The 26,945-nt window shown below is 49.1% G+C and overlaps 2 protein-coding genes, 2 long non-coding RNA genes and 1 pseudogene across 5 annotated transcripts; 1 reads left to right on the top strand and 4 right to left on the bottom strand.

The window, feature by feature from the left end:
- Positions 1 to 6,742: 6,742 nt before the first annotated feature.
- Positions 6,743 to 8,968, top strand: LOC129355275 (gastrula zinc finger protein XlCGF49.1-like). 2 transcript variants are annotated; one of them, XM_055024795.1, is made up of 2 exons: positions 6,743 to 7,097; positions 8,324 to 8,968. In XM_055024795.1, exons 1-2 carry the CDS (start codon positions 6,936 to 6,938, stop codon positions 8,942 to 8,944), a joined length of 783 nt encoding a protein of 260 aa, XP_054880770.1. In that variant the 5' UTR covers positions 6,743 to 6,935; the 3' UTR covers positions 8,945 to 8,968. The 2 variants fall into 2 exon arrangements, with proteins under 2 accessions (XP_054880770.1, XP_054880771.1); XM_055024796.1 differs by lacking the exon at positions 6,743 to 7,097 and adding an exon at positions 7,128 to 8,189.
- Positions 8,969 to 10,393: 1,425 nt separating this feature from the next.
- Positions 10,394 to 17,204, bottom strand: LOC129355283 (serrate RNA effector molecule homolog; annotated as a pseudogene).
- A 135-nt stretch (positions 17,205 to 17,339) lies between these two features.
- LOC129355274 (uncharacterized) lies at positions 17,340 to 18,684 on the bottom strand. Its single transcript, XR_008605246.1, has 3 exons — positions 18,647 to 18,684; positions 18,131 to 18,249; positions 17,340 to 18,040 (listed from the first exon to the last, which is right to left on the bottom strand). It is a non-coding gene; the product is annotated as an uncharacterized LOC129355274 (long non-coding RNA).
- A 7-nt stretch (positions 18,685 to 18,691) lies between these two features.
- On the bottom strand, positions 18,692 to 22,468 carry LOC129355273 (uncharacterized). The gene is made up of 3 exons (XR_008605245.1): positions 22,381 to 22,468; positions 18,866 to 18,963; positions 18,692 to 18,797 (listed from the first exon to the last, which is right to left on the bottom strand). It is a non-coding gene; the product is annotated as an uncharacterized LOC129355273 (long non-coding RNA).
- Positions 22,469 to 23,022: 554 nt separating this feature from the next.
- LOC129355276 (zinc finger HIT domain-containing protein 1-like) lies at positions 23,023 to 25,660 on the bottom strand. Its single transcript, XM_055024797.1, has 6 exons — positions 25,485 to 25,660; positions 24,769 to 24,866; positions 24,480 to 24,552; positions 23,719 to 23,798; positions 23,442 to 23,611; positions 23,023 to 23,373 (listed from the first exon to the last, which is right to left on the bottom strand). The coding sequence occupies exons 1-6, from the start codon at positions 25,507 to 25,509 to the stop codon at positions 23,352 to 23,354; spliced, it is 468 nt and encodes a 155-aa protein (XP_054880772.1). The 5' UTR covers positions 25,510 to 25,660; the 3' UTR covers positions 23,023 to 23,351.
- Between the last annotated feature and the right edge of the window lie 1,285 nt (positions 25,661 to 26,945).

The raw sequence follows: 26,945 nt of genomic DNA, 5'->3' as shown, positions 1-26,945 counted from the left end.
TGCATGTAATCCAGAGCTAACAGGCTGGCTACATGTAATACAGAGCTAACAGGCTACATGTAATACAGAGCTAACAGGCTACATGTAATACAGAGCTAACAGGCTACATGTAATACAGAGCTAATAGGCTACATGTAATACAGAGCTAACAGGCTACATGTAATACAGAGCTAATAGGCTACATGTAATACAGAGCTAACAGGCTACATGTAATACAGAGCTAACAGGGTGCATGTAATCCAGAGCTAACAGGCTACATGTAATACAGAGCTAACAGGCTGCATGTAATACAGAGCTAACAGGCTGCATGTAATCAAGAGCTAACAGGCTGCATCTAATACAGAGCTAACAGGCTACATGTAATACAGAGCTAACAGGCTGCATGTAATACAGAGCTAACAGGCTGCATGTAATACAGAGCTAACAGGATGCTCATATCTGAGTTAGAAGTTCCAGATTTATCCAGCATCACTAAATACAATGTACAGCTAAAGCTAATTGGTGTCACGAAAGTAGCCCAAAGGTCACCTGCTTATAACAGGAAGTTAACTAAAGTCAGCTATGTGAAAAGTTGCGCCTACATCTTTATGCAACCAAATCTCCATCTGAGATCCTCGTCTTACAGGTTTTACATGCTGCTCTGTTTTTAGATGGATATTTCATAATTGATGAACCCAAAATAAATTATTGGGATCATATGAACGTTTGAGGTCTCGTTTTTGGTTGAGCTGCAGTTCACACAGATACAGAGTGGAAAGACAGACAGACGTTCAGAGTCTGTTAATACAGACGGATTAATGGGCCATTTTATAAATAATGTGTTTTAAAGTTCAGACTTTGTGTTTATATCCAGTCTCTTAGGTTTCTGTGTTCAGTTGAGTCTCTTGTTTCTCCTCAGTACCTCTTTGTGTATTTGGTCCCACCTGAGTTCCTGGTTCCCCGTCGAGTTCTCGTCTGTCTGCCGTCTTGTTGCCAGTTCCCGTCTTTGTTACACCAGCTGCTACCAGAGATTAGCTCCTAGCCTTCGCTCACTCTGTGCTGCCTGGATTCTAATGTTTTCATCTTTAAATCATCATTTTCTCTCCATAACTTGGACCAACTGAATCTGCCTCCGCACTCAGCCACAGCAATTCATGACACAAACAGCTTCAAGTCCAATTCAAGTCCCAAAAGCAAAGTCTGAGTCTTTGAACATTTTTACAAGTCAAACGTAAAGTCTTCATTTTAATGACTCAAGTGCCCAAATCTGGCTAATGCTGCTAATGTTGCTAAAGTTGCTAGTGTTGCTAACACTGCCAATGTTGCTAATGTTACTAACATTGTTAGCATTACTAATGTTGCTAACATTGCTAACACTGGTGACGGTGGCAGAGGCGAGGACACTGAACAAACTGCTGGACATCATGGACGATAGCAGCCACCCTCTACACGCCGTCATCAGCAGCCAGAGGAGCCGGTTCAGTGACCGACTGCTGCTTCCCAAGTGCCGGACCAATAGATTCAAGAACTCCTTTGTCCCCCACGCCTTCAGACTGTACAACTCCTTGTTGTGACACAGGGAAGAGGGGAGAAGGAGTATTTTTTCTACAAATGTGAACTCCATATTTATCAGGCCAAACCATATAGTGGAATACCATAACACTGGTCAATCTATCCACCAAATTTCTATATTTTCTTTTGTGTTGTATTTATATTCTTTGTTTAGTATGTATTCTTTTGAATATGCTCACTATGTGCCACTTTTTTTGCCTGTAAGCTGCTGGTAACTTTAATTTCCTGAGGGAGTCTTCCCAAGGGATCAATAAAGTACAAGTCTAAGTCTAAGTCACTGCCAATGTTGCTAACACTGCCAGTGTTGCTAACGTTGCGTGCTTCTCAAACAGACGCGTCCCGTCCGTCCTCCCTGGTCGTCTCCCCCAGCCGGTCTCAGTTCTTTGAGTACGGTTCTGTCTCCATCAGCTGTGAGCAGTTTGGACCGGACAGATGGACGGTGTGGAGACAAACCGCATCGGGGTGAGTTCATCGTTTATAGGCCTCAGTCCCAGTAAAGGACCGTCCTTCATGATGAAGGACCTTGGACCTCAGCGTGGCTCCAGGTGTGAGGGAACCGTCCGCTGTGTGTCCAGGCTGCAGGTGTCTCCATGCTCTGTGTGGGGAAGTCAGGCCTCCTCCACCTGCACCATCCGCACCCTGAAGAAGTCGGACAGCGGCCTGTACTGGTGCGAGTCCAGACACCGGGACAGCAGCCACACCGTCAACATCACCGTCACCAGTAAGAGTCTGAGACGCATGTTGATGTTCAGGGAACCAGTCAGACCATCCAGCTGACTGGGACCAAACCAGAGACCTCCAGCTGGACGAGCCCCTGGCTGAAGCTGAGACGGTCTGGTGAGACGTCTCGGGTTTATGAAGCCGACTGCAGAACTTTAGTCGTTTAGCTTGGAGCAGATTTACTGACGAAGCTCCAGCATTAGAAACATCACAAACCTGCACTGGAGGAGCTGCTTTAGCTTTATTACAGTTTAATAACAGCAACAAGACCTGCAGCAAGCAGGGCGGCCATGTTTGTTTACTTCCTGTGTCTCTGTCCCGCCCACATCATTTCTGTCCAACAGGAGCGACAAAGTTAAAAGTAAAAGCAAACGGCACCAGATGGTGCTTGTGGTCCAAACGGACCAAACCACCGGATCGATGAAAACGTCTTCAGGACGTCGAGGAGACGCTGTTTGGACAGGAGTCAGCTGATCGTCCCTGTGTCTCTGTGCAGATGGAGACGTGGTTCTGCTCGGTCCGGTCCTTCCTGTGACGGAGGGAGATGACATCACTCTGACCTGTCAACTTAAGAGCACGCCGGTTTCAAATGCCGAGTTCTTCAAAGACGGATCCAAGATGGCGTCTGAAGCGGGCCTGGTCCTGCGTAACGTCTCCAGGGTCCATGAAGGAGGATATTCATGTAGAATCAACGGAGTCACGTCTGAGACCAGCTGGCTGCTCATCAGAGGTCAAACACCATCTATGTGCTGTACATCTACAGTGGAAGCGTCTCCACTCAGTGTCCATGTCTGAGGACAGACATGGACACTGAGTGGAAGCGTCTCCACTCAGAGTCCATGTCTGTCCCCAGACGTGTCCGAGCCGGCGTCTCTGAGCGTGAGTCCGGACCGGTCTCAGGTTCTGGAGTACCAGTCGTTCAGTCTGAGCTGCAGCAGCTCGGCTCCAGGATGGACCATCAGACGCTTCTCTGACATCAGCAGGCAGACGTCCAGCTGCGGGGGAGACTGGGGCGTCCGCTCTTCTGCGTCTGTCTGCAGACTGCAGACGGCCAAGAAGTCTGACAGCGCCCTCTACTGGTGTGAGTCTGCCACCATGCGGCGGAGCAATACGCTTCAGATCACCGTGTATGGTAGGCACTAGCTACGCCGTTAGCACCAACCGCCTGCGCTGTCGCTTTAAGGCTCCTCCCACGACGCTCAGTCCGCTCTGATTGGCCAGAAAGGAACCAGGCTGATGCTTCCCCTCCACCAGAACCAAACCCAGACTCTCTGTCTGCAGACCTGCAGCAGACAGTGGTGGTCCTGCAGACTCCGGCTCTTCCTGTGACGTCAGGAGGAAACGTCACTCTGACCTGCTTGACCCGGAACCCGCCCGCTGCCTCACCTGCTTTCTACAGAAACGGCTCCTTCATCGGGACCGGATCCATCCTTCACCCTGCCGTCCGTTTCCACGGACGATGAAGGTTCCTACCACTGCACCACGGAAGGCAGAAACTCTCCACTCGAATGGCTGTCGGTCAGAGGTCAGAGGTCAGGGGTCAACATGAAGGAGAAACTCTGGTTTCTGGGTTTCATTTTGCAAGCCGGTGAATAAAACAGAAAACCTTCAGTTCAGGAGATTCTTCACTTTAAATTAATATAATGAACAGAAACCAGATTAAAGACTAAATTTCAAAATGTTTTGATCAAAAGTAGAATAATAATAAAATAATCAACAAAATGAATATGATAGTTTTAATTAGCATCGCAGCTTATTAGCATCGCAGCTTATTAGCATCAGAGCTTATTAGCATCACGGCTTATTAGCATCACAGCTAATTAGCATTACAGCTAATTAGCATCGCAGCTTATTAGCATCACAGCTAATTAGCATCACAGCTTATTAGCCTCACGGCTTATTAGCATCACAGCTAATTAGCATCACAGCTTATTAGCATCACAGCTAATTAACATCACAGCTTATTAGCATCAGAGCTTATTAGCATCACGGCTTATTAGCATCACAGCTAATTAGCATCACAGCTTATTAGCATCACAGTTAATTAGCATCACAGCTAATTAGCATTACAGCTAATTAGCATCAGAGCTTATTAGCATCACGGCTTATTAGTATCACAGCTAATTAGCATCACAGCTTATTAGCATCACAGCTAATTAGCATCACAGCTTATTAGCATCAGAGCTTATTAGCATCACGGCTTATTAGTATCACAGCTAATTAGCATCACAGCTTATTAGCATCACAGCTAATTAGCATCACAGCTTATTAGCGTCAGAGCTTATTAGCATCACGGCTTATTAGCATCACAGCTAATTAGCATCACAGCTACATGTAGTGTTGAGTTTGATTCTCAAATTTATAATCTGTAAATAATTTAACAACATATTTAACAAAAGGATGTAAATTCAGAGACTGAGCCACATGGACAGGACCAGAACCGGACTGAACCAGAACCGGACCGGACTGGGACCGGATTGGAACCGGACTGGTTTGGGTCCGGTCCAGTCCAGTCCTGTTCCAGTCCGGTCCCATTCCGGACTGGGACCGGACCGGACCAGGACCGGACTGGGACCAGACTGGGACTGGATTAGGACCGCAGTGGGACCAGTTAATCCCAGCAGCTGCAGGGCGGCTCGGGTTTATCCTGCAGAATCTCAGAATGGAGATCAGAACCAGAAGTTTCTCTTCAGACGTTAAAACTTTTCTCCAGAAAGTTTCCGATAAATGATAAGTTATTAACAATACAGATAATTCAGTGCTTTAATAATCAGAATCAACTGATTTTCATCTCACAGATCAGAAGCTTTAATGTTCTGATGGTTTTGTGTTTTCAGCTTCTCCAGATCCAGATCCGGATTCATTTTCTTCTCCTCTTCGCTCAGTCCTGTGGAAAATCCTCTACGCTCCAGTTTCCATCTTTTACTTCATCCCCACCTGCGTCTTCATCTACAAACTCAGACACAGAGCCACAGGTGAGCACAGCGCCCCCTGCTGACTGTCTGCAGGAACAAGCGAGTCTCAGGAAAACCTGTCTGGTAAACCGTCTGCAGGCTGGAGCCCAGCGGGCCGGACCAGAACCTCTGGACCCAGACGGGCCGCAGCAGGTGGAGCAGCAGGTGGAGCAGCAGGTGGAGCAGCAGGTGGAGATGACTATGATGACGCCATGGCTCCTGCCACCACTGAGCATCATTTCTGAATCTCATTTTTAATCTCTGAGCTCTAAATGTTGTTTCTATATAATCTGTATGAAGTATAAAAAATAAAATATAACTTTTTTATTCTTAATGAGTTTTGTAACTTTGATGGTTCAGGAAGGAAACTGAGGCCAAAACGCTTTAAATCCTAGAAATGTTCATGAAAAGCTTAAAGTTCAGTTTCATAATAAAAGTAAATTAAAAAATGTTAAAAAATTAAAAACAATTAAAAACACTAGTGTTTTTAATTCTTTAATTTAAAAACCCTACCCTAACCTTAATTTACTGAATATATGATCAGATTTCCATTCTGAAAATCTTTGTTACTTTAGTTCACCTGAATTATTGCTTTAGATTTGCTGCAGTTCTTACAGTAAATATCTGGATCTTATACAAACATTCAGTTTGGAGTTAAACTCTAACAAATGGACGAATCAGAATCTAATCATTTTAGATTTTCTGTCCAACAAAATAAAAACTCATTTTAAATTTGTTTTCTGATTCAGAGGTTAACAAATGAACTGCTGACCTTAAATGCCCTCTGACCCCTAAAGCTAAAGAGGTTCATTTAAAATCCTCAGTAACGTTTTTCCTTCCAGTGAACTTTCACCACCAAGGTTCACCTTTGACCCCAACGTCTGGACCGTTTCAACAACAGATCGTCTTTCTCATCGTTTTCTCTCATCGTTTTGGGGAAACTTTCAGGTCGAAACTAAATGTTCCTCCTTCATCTTCAAAAGAGACGCTGAGACATTTGGGTCAGAACCATTTGGGTCAGAACCGACATCATCCTGAACAACTTGCTGAGAAACTGATGGAAAGGTCAGGAAATCAGCTGTTCACCTTTGACCTTTTCCGTCTGTTTGATGTCTGTTTTTATTTCTTTATTTGCTGTTTTTTACTCTCATATTTCCATGTTTGCCTCTTGTGAAAATGTTTAATAAAAATAAACTGTTTCTGTTCTGCCTGTCAAAGGCTTCACATGTTGACCCACAGCGACACCCAGCGGCCACAGCGGGTACTGACAGGGTTGAACCTGATCATCTATTGATCATTATCCATTAATCAGCAGAACATTATGACCACCAACCCAAACCAGAGGAAACTGGGAGGACTGGAGGCGACCAGAACCCAACCAGGAACAATCCAGTGGCCTCTACTGGGAGGACTGGTGAGAGACGAGTCGCTGGAACCAGAACCAGATCGGATCAGAACCAAGAAGTTCTGATCCGCAGCTTCCAGAGAGGAAGAGGAGCAGAGAGAGGAAGGTGATCATCATCATCAGGAAACTCTGCTGCTGATTGGTTGCTTCAGGTTTTGCCGAACCGGTTCTGTTGGATCAGATCAGAGCTTCATAGTTTCTGAACCAGCTGCAGGTCCAGACCGGTTCTGTTATTATTTTTGCTATTTTCTTTGTAGTTGTGAGTCTGAATCTGTTCACCAGCTGGAGGCTTTTATTGTGAAAATATGAACCGCTTCATTCCCTCCGTGCGCATGCGCATTCACAGCTCTAAGCTCAGTTCGCTGGGAACCGCAGGCTGGATATTTCACACCCGGAATGGACCCGCCGAACCGGAACCGCCCCAAGAGAACCAGATGGGTCTCCCCTCTGTTCCCGCCGACCCAAAGGTCAGAGTTCAGCATCCGTGGGCAGGTCACTAGCTGCACTGGCTGAATTGGTCATTAAAACGCCGCTAGTGACAGAATGTAGGTGAAATCCACATAAAGCGGGGATGGCCCTTTAAGGATAGAGAGGCGGGTAGGCGGGGTGGTCTGCCTGGCCAATGGGAAGCTTGGGTTCCATGAATGTTTAGACCAATCAGAGAGCGGAATGTCACAGAGGCTCCGCCCTTCTCCTGCTGCTTCCTGGAAATTTTGGACACTGTCTTTCGGACCGTTTTATTTATTGACATTACAACAAACTGCTGTGTAGGAAATTCTCCTCATGTTAATGATGTTCAGTGAGACCTGATTGGGATTTAATTTGATTAATTGGGATTTAATTTGATTAATTAAATCAATGCTTAAAAAGATTGGAGTGCAGATTACCAGGTCATCCAATAGATTTAAAATTAAGGTTTAGCACTTGGCCAAATATTGTTTTTATTCTATTGAGTGTAATTTTATTTTCTTAATTGTGTGTCTTGTCCAATTGTGAGTTTTATGGTTTATGTTACTAAAGCTTTAACTTCATTGAACATCATCGTGCTCCAACAGCTGAACCTTTTGGCCCATATCTAAAACATTGGACCTTCTCTACTGAGTTACAAGTGGGTGGAGGATGTTGGTGTCCTTCTGATGCCTGATTAAACCTCAAACCACTGAGCATTTCTACTGGTGCTTTAGTTAAAATGGTAACCAGTTTAACCAGTGCTCGAGCTGATTTGGGTCAGATTCATGTTTTAGTTGCTCTGGAGGATGTTGTTTATTAAACCACTGGTATTCCTCTGACTGCTGTTTTAATTTGCTTGGTTATCAGGTTAACCTGGTAGCTGAACAGCAGTAGAACTGGTGTTGTAGTGATTCCAGTCATCAGTTTATCTGCTGCTGCTGCTGCTGCCAGGGTTCAGCAGGGCTGTCTGCGCTGATGCCTGATTGAAACAGTGCTGTTTGTTCCTGTTGATGTTCGCTGCTCTCAGATCGTGGCTCCCTGCTGTGATACACATGCTGCTCAGATCAGGGGGGTTGAAGGCAACCCACCATCACTACACATTTTTAAAAGTATAGCACATTAATATGCTCAAAGTAGTGAACAAATGGAATCGGAGGTTGGCTGAATCAGACACCAACTTCAGCTGGATAATACCAACCAGGCTCTGATGTATGGAAACCATCTGGCTCTCTGTCTCCTCCAGAAACCTGAGAACCAGGATGGGAAACACCACTGCTGTCCCCACTGTGGGAAGGTCTTCAGCAGAGCCTGTGGCCTGTGGAGACACCAGAAGATCCACAGAGGAGAGAAGCCGTACGGCTGTGGCGAGTGTGGGAAGACGTTCGGCCAGGCGGCCCACCTGAAGCGACACCAGAACATCCACAGCGCGGAGCAGAGCTTCCTCTGCCCGCAATGTGGGAACACCTTCACCCAGAAGGAAACCCTGAAGCTGCACCTGGAGCGCGTCCACAGCCGCCTGCAGCCCTACAGCTGTCAGGACTGTGGGAAACGTTTCTCCAAGCGCAGCAACCTCAAGGTCCACCAGCTGCTGCACAGCGGAGAAAAGCCGCACGCGTGTGAGGCCTGTGGGAAAACGTTCAGGGACCGCAGCCACCTGAGGAACCACCGGGTCACCCACAGCGGGGAGAAACCCTTCTGGTGCGAGGAGTGTGGGAAGATGTTCACCCGGCCCGGTTCCCTGAGGAGACACCAGAGGAGCCACACCAGGGAGAGACCGTACTGCTGCGACTTCCTGGTCAATGTGAAGCATGAATGTTCTGCAGATGAAATGTTCTGTTCAGACCCAAAGATGACATCATCCTGAACCAAAATAAACATTTTAAATCTGTTTTATTCTCTCAGTCTTCATTGTTTCCAGATCAGAACTTGCAGCCTCACAATTCAGACTAAACTGTTATTTATCAGCTATATTATCATTTCATCTTCTACTCTGTAGTTCAGTCAAGTTTTTTTAGCTTAGCGTTTTTTTTCTGAGAAGATCTGGATGATATACAGTTTATTGTTTTGTGGATATAGTAACAATATTTTTCTCAATCAAAGAAATAAATCCTGTGTGGAACAACAGTCTAATCTGTGTGGAACAGATCAGCTTGAGATTCTGGTAAATAGCAAAGATCTTTATTTCTCTGTGGTTTGCAAACGGAGAAAACGCAGCAGCAGCAGCTGAACCCAGTAGCTGCAAGTCTCACAATATACAGGATTCTTTACACAACATGGTCACTTCCTGACCCAGAGCCAGTTGAACAGGTTTACTGCCCAGTCATGGAGCCACAGGATGGACAGGATGCATCTCTCCTTACTGAAAGGTCAGTTCATTATTTACTTAACAAACATCTTCTAGTACAAAATATGGGAGTTTCCAAAATTCAGGATGCTAATGGAACAATTTTCCATACCAAAAACATTGTCAGACCTTCTAGAACATTTTCTCTGAGCTTCTGACATTCAATGGAGAGATTTGTTTGACCTTATTATTCCATCTTACTGTATTTACCTAAACTATCTGTTATTATCTGTCAACAAACTTTTGCGCCTTATTTTAGTCACTGACAGCAACAGGAACTTTTACATGGTAATGGAAACCTGATTCTGCAGAGACTCCTTGACCTCCATGTTTTAACAGTCATTTAATAATATTAGTGTTAAATGACTGAAATAATTAAAATCTCCTGGCTGTAATAAAATAAGAACACAATTTTTACTTCACACCTGATCCTGGTTTTATTCAGAATCACGCAGAATGAATCCCTCGTTCCAACCTCACGTCTGTTAGCCACACATAGCTACTGCTAGCTGTGGCCCAGCTGTAAACACGCTGCAGGCTCTTAGCCTAGCAGCTATCAGACGTAGCTAGCAGAGCGGCTAATTCTCCTTGGTTATCAGAACTGGACAGAAAAAACATTGTTTTATTATTCAAGGTGTTTCTACAGAATCATTACAAACAGAGCAGCGAAAGCTAACTGCAGTTCAAACTTCAGCCTGAGTGATTTAAGGTGAACTGCTTTCATTTTCCTTCCTTTTCTTGGCACCAAGTTAGCTTAAAGCTAACGCTAGCTCAGCTGGACACAGCTCTGGCTGCAGTCAATAAAGATCAAACAATATTTAAACACCAAAACTTTATTCATTTAAACTGTTTTCATGGTACTAAATAGATCAATACAGTCAATGACCCAAAAGGATATTGATCTCTAATTTCTGATGGTAAAGAAGATGATGGACAGGAAGTCCAGAGGAAGGAAACGAGGAGTCGGTCTGGAGTTTCTATTCTTTATTGGAAAAACTCATGAGATCATGATGTTGGTCCTGCTCTCACACACACACACACACACACACACACACACACACACACACACCACACACACACACACACACACACTCTCTCTCTCTCTCTCTCTCACAGGAATAAAAAAGTAGAAGCTAGAAGAAGTCGAGGTCGTCCGGAGCGTCCAGGTCTCTGTACTCGATGATGGACCGCGGGTCGCCCCTCAGGCCCCTAAACACAGACAGAGGTTCTGATCGGACCGCCGGTCCGGCTCTGATCGGACCGCCGGTCCGGTTCTGATCGGACCGCCGGTCCGGTTCTGATCGGACCGCCGGTCCGGCTCTGATCGGACCGCCGGTCCGGCTCTGATCGGACCGCCGGTCCGGTTCTGATTGGTTCTGTGTACCTGCTGCTCCGTTGTTTCCCTGGAAACGCTCCTCCTCCTCCTCTGAAGTTGTCATAGTGACCGCGGCCCGGCCCGAACTGGCCCGGCGCCAGGTGGGGTCCAACACCTGCAGGTCCAAACAGAGCGTCAGCCTGGCTCCGCCCCCTCGGGTTCCGACCCGGAGCCTCACCTACCTGGGAATCCGGGCAGCGGCGGCCTGACGCCTGGAGGATATCCCAGAAGGCTTTGCTGCTGCGGAGACTGACCAGGAAACGCCGCCATGCTTGGAGGACCGGCTGGGGGCGGAGCCAGAGGAGGGGTCAGAGGTCAACCAGCCAACAGCATGCTAACATTAGCCTAGCCCGTATCAGAGGCCAATCGGGTACCTTGAACCGGCGGTGGGAGGGGCTTGTGTTCCGGGAGGGGGGTCTCTTGGCGTCCAACAGGAAGTTGTTGTAGAACTCCACTTCCTGTCTGACGGCGGTCACCTTCTCGCCATGTTTGTTCAGGATGTGTTTACGGACGAACTCTGGGGCCTGAACAACACGCCGTCAGCCACAGTTACCACGGCAACCAGAGAGAGGGGCGGGGCCTCACCTTGAACTTCTTCCCACTCAGAGGACAAAGCCACTTGTCTTTACTGAGCTCCTGAGTGTTGGAGGCCAGGAACGTCTCCACCTGGGGACAGGAGACACATCAGGAGACAGACAGGTGGACACACAAACAGGTGGAGACAGACAGGTGGGCACACAGACAGGTGGACACACAGACAGGTGGACACACAGACAGGTGGACAGTACCTCCTGTTCCGGGTCTTTCTTTCCGAGCCGAACCGCTTCCTCTTCGCTCAGCGTCTCCGTCAGTGAGAACAGAGGAGCCAGACGCTCCTCACACATCCTCAGGTGTTCAGTCACTGTCCAATCAGAGCACAGCACCGCCCTCATCATCATCATCATCATCACAGTAACCGTTCGGTGAGATCTGAGCCTCATGGCGGCGCCTCTGTAATGTTCCTGAACTTTAAAGAGCCAGAGTTACATTTGTTTATTGATGATTATTTATGTTTGTTTTCAGACACACAGCTCCATTTTATTGCATAATCAATAACTATGTCACCTTAAATTAAAATTAAAAACAGAAAATTGATTTAGTAAATTGGGCCTCTGTCTCTTTAAGAAGCCCCTGCTCTCTCTGAAGCTCCGCCTCCAGGAAGTCATTCCAACATGGCTCCTCTATTAACCCTTTAGACCAGGGGGGGGCAGTCCTGGTCCTGGAGGGCCTGCAACTCTCAGACGTCTCTCTGGTCCAACACAGCTGAATCTCCTCCTCAGTCCGGTCCGGTCCGGTCCAGTCCGGTCCGGTCCGGTCCAGTCTGGTCCGGTCCGGTCCAGTCTGGTCCGGTTCTGCTGATGACGTCATTATTGGATCAGGTGTGTTGAAGTGGAGATGCATCTAAAAGCTGCAGCAGACCCTCCAGGCCTGGAGTTGCCCCAAAGCGTTCCTCTGAGCTGATGCTTGCTAATTGCTGCTGACTAGTCTGAAGGAGCTGAGGGGGAGGAGCTACGCCTCGAAGGCGGGCTCCGTCCACCCAGGTGTTTAGCAGCTACATGGTTGACATGGAGATGAAACAATTTCTGAAACATGAAAAGAAACCCTCCAGGAAAAATGTAAAGGTTACTGATGCTGTACTTTGACTAGGCCGTGTTGCAGTGCGGCTCACCCTCAGCCGGAGTGATGCGGGCCACCGGCAGCGGCCCCGGATGTGGATGAGGCCGCAGCGGTGCGGCATCTCGTCCTCAGACGGATACTCGCAGAAGTTGTAGTAATCCACAGAGTGGACCAGACGCAGGTAGAGCAGCAACCGGTCCAGAACCTGAACACAGAACCGGGTCAGAACCTGAACACAGAACCGGGTCAGAACCTGAACACAGTCAGAACCTGAGCACAGAACCGGGTCAGAACCTGAACACAGAATCGGGTCAGAACCTGAACACAGTCAGAACCTGAACACAGAACCGGGTCAGAACCCGAACACAGGACCGGGTCAGAACCTGAGCACAGAACTGGGTCAGAACCTGAACACAGAACCGGGTCAGAACCTGAACACAGAACCGGGTCAGAACCTGAACACAGTCAGAACCTGAGCACAGAACCGGGTCAGAACCCGAACACAGGACCGGGTCAGAACCTGAGCACAGAACTGGGTCAGAACCTGAACACAGAACCGGGTCAGAACCCGAACACAGGACCGGGTCAGAACCGAACACAGAACCGGGTCAGAACCTGAACAGTCAGAACCTGAACACAGAACCGGGTCAGAACCCGACAGAACCGGGTCAGAACCTGAACACAGTCAGAACCTGAACAGAGTCAGAACCTGAACAGAGTCAGAACCTGAACACAGAACCGGGTCAGAACCTGAGCACAGAACCGGGTCAGAACCCAAACACAACACCCCCCCACAGGCCCCGCCCACCTGCAGCAGGTTCTGGTCCGTTTCCACGGGAACGTCGGCAGCCTTGGGGTCGTCGTCGGCGCCGGCGGTTCCGATTAGCTCCTCCTCCTCGGCGCTGACCTCCTCGATCAGATAGTCGGTGATGTTCTGCAGAACCGGGTTGGTCTTGGCCTGCGGGAGAAGAGGCGTTCTGTGTGAGCGGTCGGGTTCTGGTTCCGGTCGGGTCCGGGCGGTTCCGTACCTCTGTGGTCCACAGCGCCCCCCGCTGGTCCAGGCTGTGGACGAGGCGCGCCGCCAGCCGGACGTCGTTCCGCGCCACGGGCCGGTGGTGCGGGCCGTTTGACGGTCCGGACCCGCCGGCTCAGGTCCCGGTTCACCACCGGCGCCAGCTCACAGTCCCTGAGCTGAGACAGCAGAACCAGCTGTTAGCGGCCCGGTTCAGGAGGTTCTGACGGTTCTGATGGCGCTCTGGGTTACCCTGACGTTCTGAAGGTTCCAGCATGTCTCCTTGATGTTGACGCTGCGGTCAAGGTCACCCAGCACCGCCGGAAGAACCTGCAACACCGACACAGAACGGTTCTGATCCGGTTCTGACCCGACAAGGCCACCGGCGGAACCGGGTCGACCGGCCGAGAAAACCAGTACCTCCGCTCTGGCTGAGGGTCCGACAGCGCCACCCGCAGGAAGCCGGGGTACCTGCGACACAGCTGCAGACAGGAAGTGGGTTAGAGGTCTGGTTCTGGTTTAAGTCTGGTTCTGTTCGGGTCCGGTTCCGGTTCTTACGGCGGTGACCTCGGCCTTGGCGACCTCTGGAGCGATGCTCCTGATGAACAGGGAGGTGGTCAGGTGCAGGGGGCGGGCGTGGGCGGAGCCTCCTCTCTCTGGATGGCACTCTGAAACAACAGGAGTACTGTGACCTCTGACCTTTAGGGCGGAGCTCCAGCATCTCTGGGTACTGACCCTCTTCCTCCTTCTCAGAGTGGGAGGAGTCGGAGTCGCTGCCCTCGCCGCTGTCCGCCGACAGGCTGCGCTTCCTCTTCCTGCCCTGAGAGGAAGAGGCGGGGTTACCGATGACCTTCACAGCCTTCAGAACCTGGAGGATCCGCGGGTCAGAACCAGAACACCTGATGAGGATGATGATGAAACTCACCTTCTTCATCGTCTTCTCCTCTTCCTCTCTCTCCTCCTTCGGGCCGCCCGGATCCTCGTGGTTCTGGAGACGACATGAGACCGTCAAGAGGTTCTGACGGACCCAGCAGAACCAACCGGATCAGAACCAGCTAGATCTGGTTCTGAAACCCGGCCCGGTTCTCCATGCTGTCGGTTCACCCAGTTGGACTCGCAGTTTTGACTCCAACTGAATCTCAATGTTTTCTGAAAAAACTTGATAAATAACAATAGATAACAATAATAAATGATAATAAATGATCAATAATAATTGACTGTTAATAAAAACCGTTTCTTTAGGTCCATCAGAATCAATTAAACTGATAAACAGAAGTGGACCGGAGCAGACAGCCTGACTAACTCAGCTTATAGTTCTACAGAAACTCAACAACAGAAGAAGAAGAGATTCTGCAGAGTCAGCAGTGAACCGCCTCATGGTTCTGGTTCTGGTTCCGACCTGGTCGGGTTCCTTGGTTCCCTCAGCGCCGTCCGTCCCGTCCGTCTGAGCGCCGCCGCTTCCCTCCTTTGGAGCCGCCTGGCTCTTCTCTGCTGCGTCTCCGCCGCCCCCTGCTGGAGCCTCCAGGACCTGCAGGTCAAGTCCGTCCCTCCTCCATCTTGATCACAGCTGCAGAGACCAACAGGACCACGTTACCCAGGAGCCCCCAGGCAGGGCCACATTACCCACAATGCCCCTCCCCACCTGCGTCCAGCAGCTTGATGATGGCCGCCTCGTGCTGCATGTCCAGAGAGACGCCGTCCAGCCAGCGGTTGTCCAGCAGGAACAGGAAGACGGCCAGCCGGGTCTGCAGGGCGGCCAGAGACTCCGCCCTCCTGGCTGTGATGTCATCAGGGTGGTACTTGGACCGGAACCACTCGTGCTCCTTGTGCTGGACGAAGAAGTCCTGCAGCTGCTGGCGCCGGAAGTCCAGTTTGTACTGATTGTAGCGCTTCACCGCCTCCGTCTCGTCCACGCTGTCCTCCATGTTCAGCAGGAACTCCTGGGGTCACACAGAGGTCACCACCAGGGGTCACACAGAGGTCACCACCAGGGATCACACAGAGGTCACCACCAGGGGTCACACAGAGGTCACCACCAGGGGTCACACAGAGGTCACCACCAGGGATCACACAGAGGTCACCACCAGGGGTCACACAGAGGTCACCACCAGGGATCACACAGAGGTCACCACCAGGGATCACACAGAGTCACCACCAGGGGTCACACAGAGGTCACCACCAGGGGTCACACAGAGGTCACCTCCATGTTCGGTTTCTCACCTTGAAGCTCCTCATGCTGGGCGGTCCCGGAGGCGGCAGGTCCGGGTCCAGCAGCCCCAACCTGAACACAACACAAAACCATGAGCCGACCTGCGACCCGGTTCTGACCCGGTCCGGCCTCGTGGTTCTGACCCGCTGCAGTAGCTCACCTGCCCTGCAGGGGGAGGCCTCCAGGGTGGGGGTGCAGGTGGGGGAAGTCGTGGTGCCAGGCCTGAGGCCCCGCCCCCTGAAACGGAGCCCCGCCTCCTCCGTAGGGCGGCTCGTAGCGGTACGGCTCCCCCCGGTGGTCGTCCCTGGAAACACACGGACCGTCAGCATGCTGGGTCACAACTGTGAGTCACTTTGGATCAGAACCGGGTCAGTTAAAACCAGGTCAGGACCAGTCAGAACCTCACCAGTCTCTCCTCAGCCGTTTGTGCTGCGGGCTGATGTGTCGCGGCGGCGAGAAGCGGTCCCTGCGTCCGCGGTCGTAGTCCCGCCTCCTCTCCCTGCCGCGCTCCCACTCCCTGAACCCACAGAACCAGAACCATCAGAGGGTCCACAACAACTCAACACAGAGATGACTTTAACTGGTTCTGGTTCTCCACAGAGTAAACTAAACGGGTCAGAACCAGAACCAGAACCAGAAGTCACAGCCTGGTTCTGGATCTGTAGCGTTCGGACCTGTCGGCCCAGTCGTCCCTGCGCCGCTCCTCCCTCTCTCTGGACCGCTCCATGTCGCTGCGTTCCCGTCTGAACTTGTCCCGTCTCCGACGGTCCAACTCGTCGTCGCTGTCGCCCATCTGAGGGAGACACACAGTCAGAACCGGACCAGAACCAGGCCGGAACCAGAAACTCTGGTCCGTCTCCTGCTGACGGTTCAAACCAAAACACTGTGACGTTTCAGACATCAGCTGAAACATAAAGATTTATCATTATTATTTACTGATATGTCAATTCCAACATATTGATCATAACTAATCAGTGATCATCAGGAGCTGAAACTAATACTTATGATTATTGTTCGATTATCTGAATGATCAGTTTGAGGAGCTGCAGATTAATCAGCCTGGAACCAAAACCACGTCTCATCTGTTCTAATAAACTGAAGCAGAGATTATTAATCTGTGATCAATAATCACAGATTAATACAGCTTAATGAAAACAGCCGCGGCTGTTTTCATTAAGGTGTTAAACTGGAAACATCCAATAACTAACAGCAGATTTTATATAAAACGCAATAAACCATGTTTGATAAAATCATTTATTAAGAGGGAGATTCCCGCTGCAATCTGTTAGCATCAGTTTAGCTCCTGAGGCTAACAGGCTACTTAGCAACAGAGCTCGCTGAATAAACGTCTCTTTGCGGGATTCATGCGTTTTTCTGCGTTCATTAGCATTTTCTCCTGATTGGAATCAAACTTTATCAAGAGGTTTTGGTTCAGTTTACCTGGAAAAGCTCCACTTCGACTCCCAGAAGCACAAACTAGCCGCTAAGCTAACAGAGTGCCGCCACAGATCACTGTGGACCAACGACACTTCCGGTTGAGCTCGGCTGCGTAAGAAGTTAGCTTTGCCCCTAGTGGTTAAATGAGGAACTACAAGCTGGCTGGTGAATCTGTGGCTTCATTATTGACAGATTTTAAATAAATGAATTTTCCCTGGGCGTTTTATTTTACATATTTATTGCACAATTAAACAAATTTCCATTAAAACTCATACATTGTTAGAAGTCTTTTTATCATTTGAAGTGTTCAGCATGTTTACTTTTTCTCCAAATGTTATAAATCTCTGTAGAAAAGAGTGAAAATGAACCACAATGACCTCGCAAAGATAAATTCTAACATCTGAGAACAACCTTAAAAAATACCTTTATGCCCTTTTTGTGATTATTTCCTTTCTTATTGTTTCATTTATCAGCTCATTAATTCATTGGCTGAACTATTTATTAATGAATGAATGGCAGAGTTAATAAAATCATAACTGAACAGTTTGGTTCTGTTGGGTTCTGAACCGGACCTGAGGTTCTGCTGAACCACCATCTTGGTTCTGGGTTGGTAGAAACATGACAGCAGTCACATGACCCGGTTCTGATGGAGCAGCATCCACTGAACTTTACTGTATTCTTTACTTTTAGATATGTATTTCATAACAAAATTAAACTTTATGATCTTTATCTCTTTACAACTAAAACATTTGCAGCGCAGGGGGCGGGGCTTGAACCGGACGTGGTCACAATGGGGCGGGGCTTCTGTGTGTGACGCTCCATGGACTCAGTGGTTCAGTTTTCTGGCTCAAATTGTGATGTGGAGGTAGAGAGAGGAGCAGCAGCTCTCCTATTGGCTGGCTCAGCCTAGGGGGAGGAGCCAGAGACCTGCAGGAGGGAGGAGCAGAGGGACATTGAGGGACGGCAGAGACAGGTGGACAGCAGAGACACAGAGCGACGCCCTGCAGGGGGACAGACCTGTCGTCCTCGTCCTGAGAAGACGGTGGTCAGTCCGCTGCGCTTCTGGACGCGTCTCAGAGGACATGTCTGTCTCCTGGTCAGCTCTGACAGCAGCTCTGGACTGGACAGGGACAGACCTGGACAGAGACGGGTCAGAACCAGATCGAGTCCAACAGAACCAGAACCCACAGGCCCCTCTATCTGGGGATCATCAGTGTTTTCCAAAGTGGCCTCCCACCACCAGGGGGCGCTGTGGGAGACTCAGGAAGTTGGAAGATGAAAAAAAAAACTTTTTATGTTGCATTATAGTTTTTTTTGTTTGTTTCTCAATGAAACTAAAATATAAATGAAAATGTTTTTCTGATGCTCGATCCTGATTGGCTGGATTCCTCCAGTTAGCTTAGCGAGCTAGAAACGGAAAGTTAATATTTATGCTGATTAAACATAATAATTATTCAATACAAACAGAAAAGTTTTCTTTTGGTCTGTGGGGTCAGAGGTCACAGCTGTTCAGATCACCTGGTCTAAACTCACCTGGGGAGGAGTCAGGCTGCCTGGGGGGGAGGAGGGGAGGCAGGGGGCGGAGCATACGGGGAGGGGGAGCGGAGGGGGGAGCAGGAGGAGGAAGGGGAGGAGCTTAGCGGGGAGGAGGCGTCGCTCTGGGACTCCAGCCTCCTCTGGCGCTCTGGAAGGAAGGAGACGGAGGTCAGGGCCAGGATGGAGGTTCTGGTTCCGGTCCGGTCCGGTTCTCACCTTTCAGGAACTCGTCCTGGACTCGCCGGCTGGTGATGGAGAAGAACGGGGGCGGAGCTTCCTCTGAGGAAGGGCCTCCCATAGACCTCATGGTGGCGCTGCAGACAGAGGAGGAGAAGAAGAAGAAAGGTCGGGTCAGACCGACCGGATCAAAACCAGCCTGAACCGACCTGCTGGGTTCAGGTTAAAGGTTAAAGGTCCAGTAGCAGACTGATCAGAACCGATCAGAACCACCTGCATGCACAGCGTCTCACCATATGAACAGAACATGGACTGGAGGTCAAAGGTCAGTTCAATCCAAACTTCTCACACAGGCAGAAGCTTCGAGGTATGGAAAGCCAAAAGGGCCAAAACTCAATGCAGTAAATAATTATTAATGTAAATTAATAAATGTTTTAACTTTCTATCATAAAGTTCTTTATCATAAATAAAAATTTTTTTTATTTAAATTATTAGAAACTATTTCATTTGATGATTTTCTGGAAACATCCTGATTTATTTTAGCTCTGCCTTCCAGGTCACGCAGCAGAGAAGCTGATTGGTCAACAGCTGAGCTGCTGGGCTGGTCGACCAATCAGATGAGAGAACTCGTAATGAAAACATTTAAATGATCTCAGTCATAACAGGAAGCAAAGGAGACATTTTAAAAACGTGTATTTAATTTAACTTAATAACAAACTGAGGTTTTCAAAATACAAACATGAAAAATATATTTGAAATTTTCTTTAAATTATCAGACTCAATAACTCATTTATTAGCCTGTTGCTTTCTGGGCTTCATGTTAACAGGATGGTCATCCAGAACCGGTCCTGGATGATCCGGTTCTGAAGAAAAACCAGGAAGGAAAGCAGAGACGGAAATCCAAAACTAAATACTGTGAATATTAATGAATTTAACAGGAAGTTTGGTGTTCATTAAATATTAAACTGGTTTCATTGTCAAAGGGTTCTGGTTCTGCAAGAGGAGGTTCCTCTACCATCGATCAGAACCAACTCCAACTGACCACCAAACACCAGAACAAATAATAACTGAATAAAGAGTTACATCACATTTTATGAGTTTTTATCTTCATAATTAATCAAAGCACAGAGATAATTCCACTGATACCTGAAGGTTAAAGTTCAAACTCCTGATGACTGGCAGCAAATGAAACCGGATCAGAACCGCAAAGGAAACTGACTGATGAAAAGAGACGGGGTTACAGGATAAGGTCAGGAGGTCAAACTAATGAAGAGAGAATCAAACCAACAAACAAACTAAAATCTGTCTCAGATTATCAGCTGAACCCGATGAAGGACGGGTTCTGGTTCTGAATCCGTCGGTAACCGGTCCATTTGTCCGAACCTGAGTTTAACTGTTAATAACATGAGTTTGAGTGTCAATAACAGGAAACAGAGAAAGTTTACTTCCTGTTCTCTGGGTTTTGTGGGAAGCAACACCATAAAAAGATAATTTCATCAGTTTTATTTTTTTATTTCTAGAATCATCAAAAAATATCAAAACTGCAGGCAAATGAAACAATCCAGAAAACAAAACTCTGAAACCCGTCTGTCCTCATGGTCCAACACAAACCTGAGACAAGTTCTGATTTATTATCCAACAGTCAGACGATGCACTGAATTAAGAATATTTCCATCAGTAAATCTGTCATCTATAATCTGCATCAGGGCCAGAATGCAGAGGAACACAGCGGCTAGCTAGCTGCAATGTTCCAGCAGCTACTAGCTGCTGTTCCTCTAGCTAGCTGCTCTGTTCCTATTAGCTAGCTGCTCTGTTCCTATCGGCTAGCTGCTCTGTTCCTATCGGCTAGCTGCTCTGTTCCTATTAGCTAGCTGCTCTGTTCCTATCGGCTAGCTGCTCTATTCCTATTAGCTAGCTGCTCTGTTCCTATCGGCTAGCTGCTCTGTTCCTATCGGCTAGCTGCTCTGTTCCTATCGGCTAGCTGCTCTGTTCCTATTAGCTAGCTGCTCTGTTCCTATTAGCTAGCTGCTCTGTTCCTATCGGCTAGCTGCTCTATTCCTATTAGCTAGCTGCTCTGTTCCTATCGGCTAGCTGCTCTGTTCCTATCGGCTAGCTGCTCTGTTCCTATCGGCTAGCTGCTCTATTCCTATTAGCTAGCTGCTCTGTTCCTATCGGCTAGCTGCTCTATTCCTATTAGCTAGCTGCTCTGTTCCTATCGGCTAGCTGCTCTATTCCTATTAGCTAGCTGCTCTGTTCCTATCGGCTAGCTGCTCTGTTCCTATCGGCTAGCTGCTCTGTTCCTATTAGCTAGCTGCTCTGTTCCTATTAGCTAGCTGCTCTGTTCCTATCGGCTAGCTGCTCTGTTCCTATTGGCTAGCTGCTCTATTTCTATTAGCTAGCTGCTCTGTTCCTATAAGCTAGCTGCTCTGTTCCTATAAGCTAGCTGGTCTATTCCTATTGGCTAGCTGCAGTTTCTGTTAGTTAGCTGCTGTTGGGGTGCTGTGATGGCACAGGGGCAAAGCATGAGCTACGCATGGAGGCCTTAGTCCTCGTGTCGCTGGTCGGGGGTTGATTCCTGGTCTGGTGACATTTGCTGCACGTCTTCCCCATCTATCCTGTCTGAATACTTTCAAATAAAGGCTAATAGAGCCAACAAAACCTTAAAACAGTTAGCTGCTGTTCCTGTTAGCTAGCCACCATTTCTGTTAGCTTAGCTGTTCCACCTGAAGCCATTAAAGTATTTGCTTCTTCAGTCCAGCAGCTGGACCAGCAGCTGGATCAGCAGCTGGACCAGCAGCTGGACCAGCAGCTGGACCAGCAGCTGGACCAGCAGCTGGACCAGCAGCTGGATCAGCAGCTGGACCAGCAGCTGGACCAGCAGCTGGATCAGCAGCTGGACCAGCAGCTGGATCAGCAGCTAGATCAGCAGCTGGATCAGCAGCTGGATCAGCAGCTGGACCAGCAGCTGGATCAGCAGCTGGACCAGCAGCTGGACCAACAGCTGGATCAGCAGCTGGACCAGCAGCTGGATCAGCAGCTGGATCAGTTTTACATCAGACCTGAAGTTCTCCAGAAACCTGAACCCAGACCTGATGTCAGGAGAACCGGGTTCTGCAGGACAACCAGGGTCCAGGTTCTGGTTCTGGATGGTTATTCTAGAGCTCCGATCCACACCAAGAGTCAAGCCAGATGAAACTGGTCCCGTATGAGCAGAGTAAATGGTTCTGCAGTAGAACCCAACAGAACCTGATGGTTCTGAAATCGTGAGTCAATCAGAACCTTTAGAGTTAAAGGTCACTGAGACGGAGGAGAAGCTCTGAAAGATGTTGGACCTCTTCGGATTGTCTGCAGACTGATCTGGGTCGGAACCGGTCCCACACCAGAGTTGACCTTCAAGACCCGGTTCAACATCAGAACCAGTCTCTGGGTTGCTGGTTCCAAACCAGCCTCACGGCCCGAAGGTCAGCAACGACCAGAACCAGAGACCGGTTTGGATCCGACCTCCAGTTAATCCCAGAACCAGAACCGGCCCAGTGCTCCCAGTTGGTACTTACTGACTGGTTGAGGCGGCGGCTCCTCACAGCGATGGCGTCCTGCAGCCGGAGACGAACGGCTGGAGGGAGAGAGTGAGGTGTGTGTGTCTCTGTGTGTGTGTGTAGTGTGTGTGTGTGTGTGAGTGTGTGTGTGTGTGCAGAGTGATGTGTGTGTGTGTGTGTCTCTGTGTGTGTGTGTGTGTGAGTGTGTGTGCAGAGTGTGTGTGTGAGTGTGTGTGCAGAGTGTGTGTGTGTGTGAGTGTGTGTGTGTAGTGAGTGTGAGTGTGTGTGTGTGTGGTGTGTGAGTGTGTGTGTGTCTCTGTGTGTGTGTGTGTGTGTGTGTGTGTGTGTGTAGTGTGTGTGTGTGAGAGTGTGTGTGGTGTGAGAGAGTGTGTGTGAGAGTGTGTGTAGTGTGTGTGTGAGTGTGTGTGCAGGTAAAGCATCAGGCGAATCTAAAGTCCACTGTAATGATTGACGGTGTTTATGGTGCGGTTGCCATGGTGACCAGGACAGGTGGACTTTGAGGACGCCGTGGAGACGTAAACACCTCAGGAGCTCTGAGCCCGGGAGCTGACCTCTGACTGGCTGCAGGTTAAAGGTCAGAGGTCAGCCAGTAGCTGCTGCTGCAGCGCTAACAGGAAGTGCAACTTTAGAGACAGGACATTTTATTTTGAAAGGTCAGAAATCAACAACATTTATTTCAGTTTCAGAACAAAATGAAATGAAAACATCCAGGAGATCCGGGTCGGTTCTGGTTCTGGTTCCCGCCAACTGGAACGAGCTCAGGTGACCTCCTGTGGAACCTCAGGGTTCTGGTGGTTCTGGTTCTGCAGTGAAGGCAGAGACGGGTCAGAACCAACTGGGTCGTCCAGGTTCTGGAGCGTCCTGACCCAGAGAACCATGGAGCAGCGTCTCCGACCAGCAGCAGCAGTCCAACATGTCCTGCGGTCCGGTCCAAGCGTCCATCTGGTCCAATCCGGTCCGAAGCGTCTTCAGAGCGTCCACTTCAGACACCTGCAGAGACGGTGGACAGGTGAGCAGGATAGAGGACACCAGGTGTCCCTCTCTGCAGCGCCCCCTACCTGGTCTCCCTGTGTGTGAGCAGACACCTGGTGCTGCAGTAGCGCCCCCCGCAGGTGGTGCAGGTGTAGTGGGACGGGAAGCCGCAGACGCAGCAGAAGAGACGTGGCGGCAAAGAGGAGGGCGGGGCCGCCGCTGACAGGTAGTTAGGCTCCGCCCTCTCCGACAGGTTCTGCCAATCAGAGAGCAGCATGAAGCCATCAGCCAATCAGAGAGCAGCATGAAACCATCAGCCAATCAGAGAGCAGCATAAAACCATCAGCCAATCAGAGCAGCTACCTCCTCCTCCAGCAGGGTGGTGAAGTTCTTCCTGAAGCGCTGCTTGAAGTGATCGCCCCTCGTCTTCCTCCTCTTCTTCTCTGAGGACAAAGAGACACTGAGATGAACGGACAGGAGGTCAGAGTCCATCAGGAGGTCAGAGTCCATCAGGAGGTCAGAGTCCATCAGGAGGACAGAGTCCATCAGGAGGTCAGAGTCCATCAGGAGGACAGAGCGTCCATCAGGAGGACAGAGCGTCCATCAGGAGGTCAGAGTCCATCAAGAGGTCAGAGTCCATCAGGAGGTCAGAGTCCATCAGGAGGTCACAGCGTCCATCAGGAGGACAGAGCGTCCCATCAGGAGGTCAGAGTCCATCAGGAGGTCAGAGCGTCCATCAGGAGGTCAGAGTCCATCAGGAGGTCAGAGTCCATCAGGAGGACAGAGTCCATCAGGAGGTCAGAGTCCATCAGGAGGACAGAGTCCATCAGGAGGTCAGAGTCCATCAGGAGGTCAGAGCGTCCATCAGGAGGTCAGAGTCCATCAGGAGGTCAGAGTCCATCAGGAGGACAGAGTCCATCAGGAGGTCAGAGTCCATCAGGAGGTCAGAGTCCATCAGGAGGACAGAGCGTCCATCAGGAGGTCAGAGCGTCCATCAGGAGGTCAGAGTCCATCAGGAGGTCAGAGCGTCCATCAGGAGGACAGAGCGTCCATCAGGAGGTCAGAGCGTCCATCAGGAGGACAGAGTCCATCAGGAGGACAGAGTCCATCAGGTGGAGACTCACCTGGCTCTTCTGTCTCACTGAAGGCTGGGAGTCGGCCGTGGGACCAGGGGGGCAGGGAGGTCAGGGGGTCATCCTGGAGTGGAGACAGAGACAGGAAGAGAGAGTGAGGAAGGGCATCATCATTATCACTGAGACCTGATCTGACCTCTGACCCCTCAGTTTGTCCTGATGCCAGCTGATGATGATGTCACTGATCGGATCCCAGTCCGTTACATCAATGACTGACCGGTTATTGTCCGGAACCATTGAGATCCACCAGAACCCCTGCTGGGCCCAGTCCAGAACCAACCTGGAAGTTGTCTTTCTCCAGAGCCTCCAGCTGCCGGGTCAGCCTCCTTTGCCGGGTCGCCTCATCCAGAACCCTGCGCTGACCCGCTTCGACCCGGGCTGAAACACACGAACCGGTTACTGGACCACCAGTCACTGGACCACCAGTCACTGGACCACCAGTCACTGGACCACCAGTTACTGGACCACCAGTTACTGGACCACCAGTTACTGGACCACCAGTCACTGGACCACCAGTTACTGGACCACCAGTTACTGGACCAAACGTCCCATAAGACCCTCACGCTTAACTTATTACCTATTGAGAGAAAGCTAAAGCTCTTCCGGGTCAAACTGTTTGGTTGAATTTAGTCTGAAAACTTTCTGAAGTGAAACGCCAAGCTGATTCCCCTGAGGGTTTAAAGTTAAACTATTTCAATAAATGTGCAGTTTATACACTATAAACCAGCCGTATGGTAGAATAACTAAAACTAATAGTTAGGATGTAAAATGAGTTTATATAACCTTTATAATGATTTATTAAGCCGCTGTTGAGCTCAAACTGGTGGTTTTGTTAATGGAGTCCGCAGCAGAGCGGCTGTTTCCAGCCGGAACCCCGCAGGAAGGGGACAGCAGCGGGAATCCGCTCCGTCCTCCGGCCGGTGGGTCTGACGGAAACCTGGCAGCTGCTGCAGCGTCATGTTATTCATTAATCAGGATAAAATGAGACCAACTCACCGGAGCTTTTCTTCTCCAGCACCATCTTGATTGAACGGCAGCCGCAGGGGTCAAACTGAACGAAACGCGAATGTCCCAGAAACCGTTACTGACCCCAATGAGGAATAAATTAATAAAAATAAAACCTAAATATACTTTGAACATTTAAATGAAAAATCCTCTCTATCCAGAACAGATTATGAAGTGACGTAATTTACGTACATTTACTAAAGGAATCGTGCGGGCGCGTCAGTTGCGCCTCTGCCGCCCCCTGGTGGCCGATCTGCAGATCGTCATCACCTAGAATCTACAGTTCTAAGGGAAAAACAGCTGTAAACACACTAAACAGTTTCTGATTTTCTACAAATATTACTCTCTGAGACAAGCTTGCCTTGTAAATATATTAAATATATTTCCATGGGTGGGCCATATTTACAGCTGTGTTGTCCAAGCCTTTCCCCAAATGAGGAGAAACTAAAGTTTAAAAGCTTTACATTGTACAAATCTAGAAATCTAGAACCAACATTTAGTTTTATGCCTCAATAATCTCACCAAACATGGAGGAAAAACATTTAGTCTGCTGGCTAATATTACTTTGATTAGTTAATTTCAGTTGGGTGTTTCATGCAGGTCTTTATGCAGGTGGGTGGTCACATGGTTTGTTAGCAGTCTACTCAGTCTACTCAGTCAGTCTGCAGGTCTCCAAACACCAGCAGAGCTCCTGTGTTTGTATCACGCTTCACCTGCAACCATGGTATAAACAAAGAACTGCATCGTTGATTTCTGATGAGTTTCAAACCCACAACCCAGAAACCCGCGGCGCTACTTCAGTTAATTTCATTTGTGAATCTTGATATTTAACTCATCAAACGAATATTTAATGATTTCCAAGCTGCTTCTTTTTACATTTTAAACATCCAACTTTGATCCAATGGGGAACCAGAGGAGCTGAATGCGGACCGAACTGGACCCGGCTGCTCCAGGCTCCACCAGCAGGTCCGGCGGGTCGGTTCTGAAACCAGGAATATTCCAGCAGAAAACATGGAGGACAAACTGGAGACGGCGAACTGTCGGGGCGAAACCGACCAATCACAGCTCAGCTTACTAAAACTTTATTCAGTTCCTTGAAACAAATAACTTAGAGCGGTTTGTTCTGCGTCCTCCAGACAGAACCGGTCCAGAACCAGAACCTCACAGCTAAACATTTACAACAGTATAAAACCCTCTAGCGTTGCCCCGGTAACCGTAAAGTCTAAACATCCCATAAATAATAACGATCGTCCAATCAGAACCTCTTTGGGTCAAATGGTGATTGGATGCTGGAGCGTCACCATGGTAACTTGCTGCAGGTCACTATGTGACAGAGCGCCCCCTGATGAGTTAAAGTCCTGAACACACACACACACGCACACGCACACACACACACACACACACACACACACACACACCTGGAGACTCAGGTACAGCAGCACAGTGACCTCT

The sequence above is a fragment of the Poeciliopsis prolifica genome, unplaced genomic scaffold (genome assembly GCF_027474105.1).
Source record: "Poeciliopsis prolifica strain line A6 unplaced genomic scaffold, Auburn_PproV2 SCAFFOLD128, whole genome shotgun sequence".
NCBI classification, from domain to species: Eukaryota; Metazoa; Chordata; class Actinopteri; order Cyprinodontiformes; family Poeciliidae; genus Poeciliopsis; species Poeciliopsis prolifica.
Note: the sequence above shows the minus strand (reverse complement) of the source record. Positions and strands in the feature narration are given on the sequence as shown.

Excerpts from the sequence above, each read along its gene's own strand:
- LOC129355275 (XM_055024795.1), top strand. The coding sequence starts at position 6,936 with ATGAACCGCTTCATTCCCTCCGTGCGCATGCGCATTCACAGCTCTAAG. Across the intron at positions 7,098-8,323 it reads CTGTTCCCGCCGACCCAAAG|AAACCTGAGAACCAGGATGG; the intron begins GTCAGAGTTCAG and ends TGTCTCCTCCAG.
- LOC129355276 (XM_055024797.1), bottom strand. The coding sequence starts at position 25,509 with ATGGTGCTGGAGAAGAAAAGCTCCG. Across the intron at positions 24,867-25,484 it reads GCTGGAGAAGAAAAGCTCCG|CCCGGGTCGAAGCGGGTCAG; the intron begins GTGAGTTGGTCT and ends CGTGTGTTTCAG. Across the intron at positions 23,374-23,441 it reads CTCACACACAGGGAGACCAG|GTGTCTGAAGTGGACGCTCT; the intron begins GTAGGGGGCGCT and ends CCGTCTCTGCAG.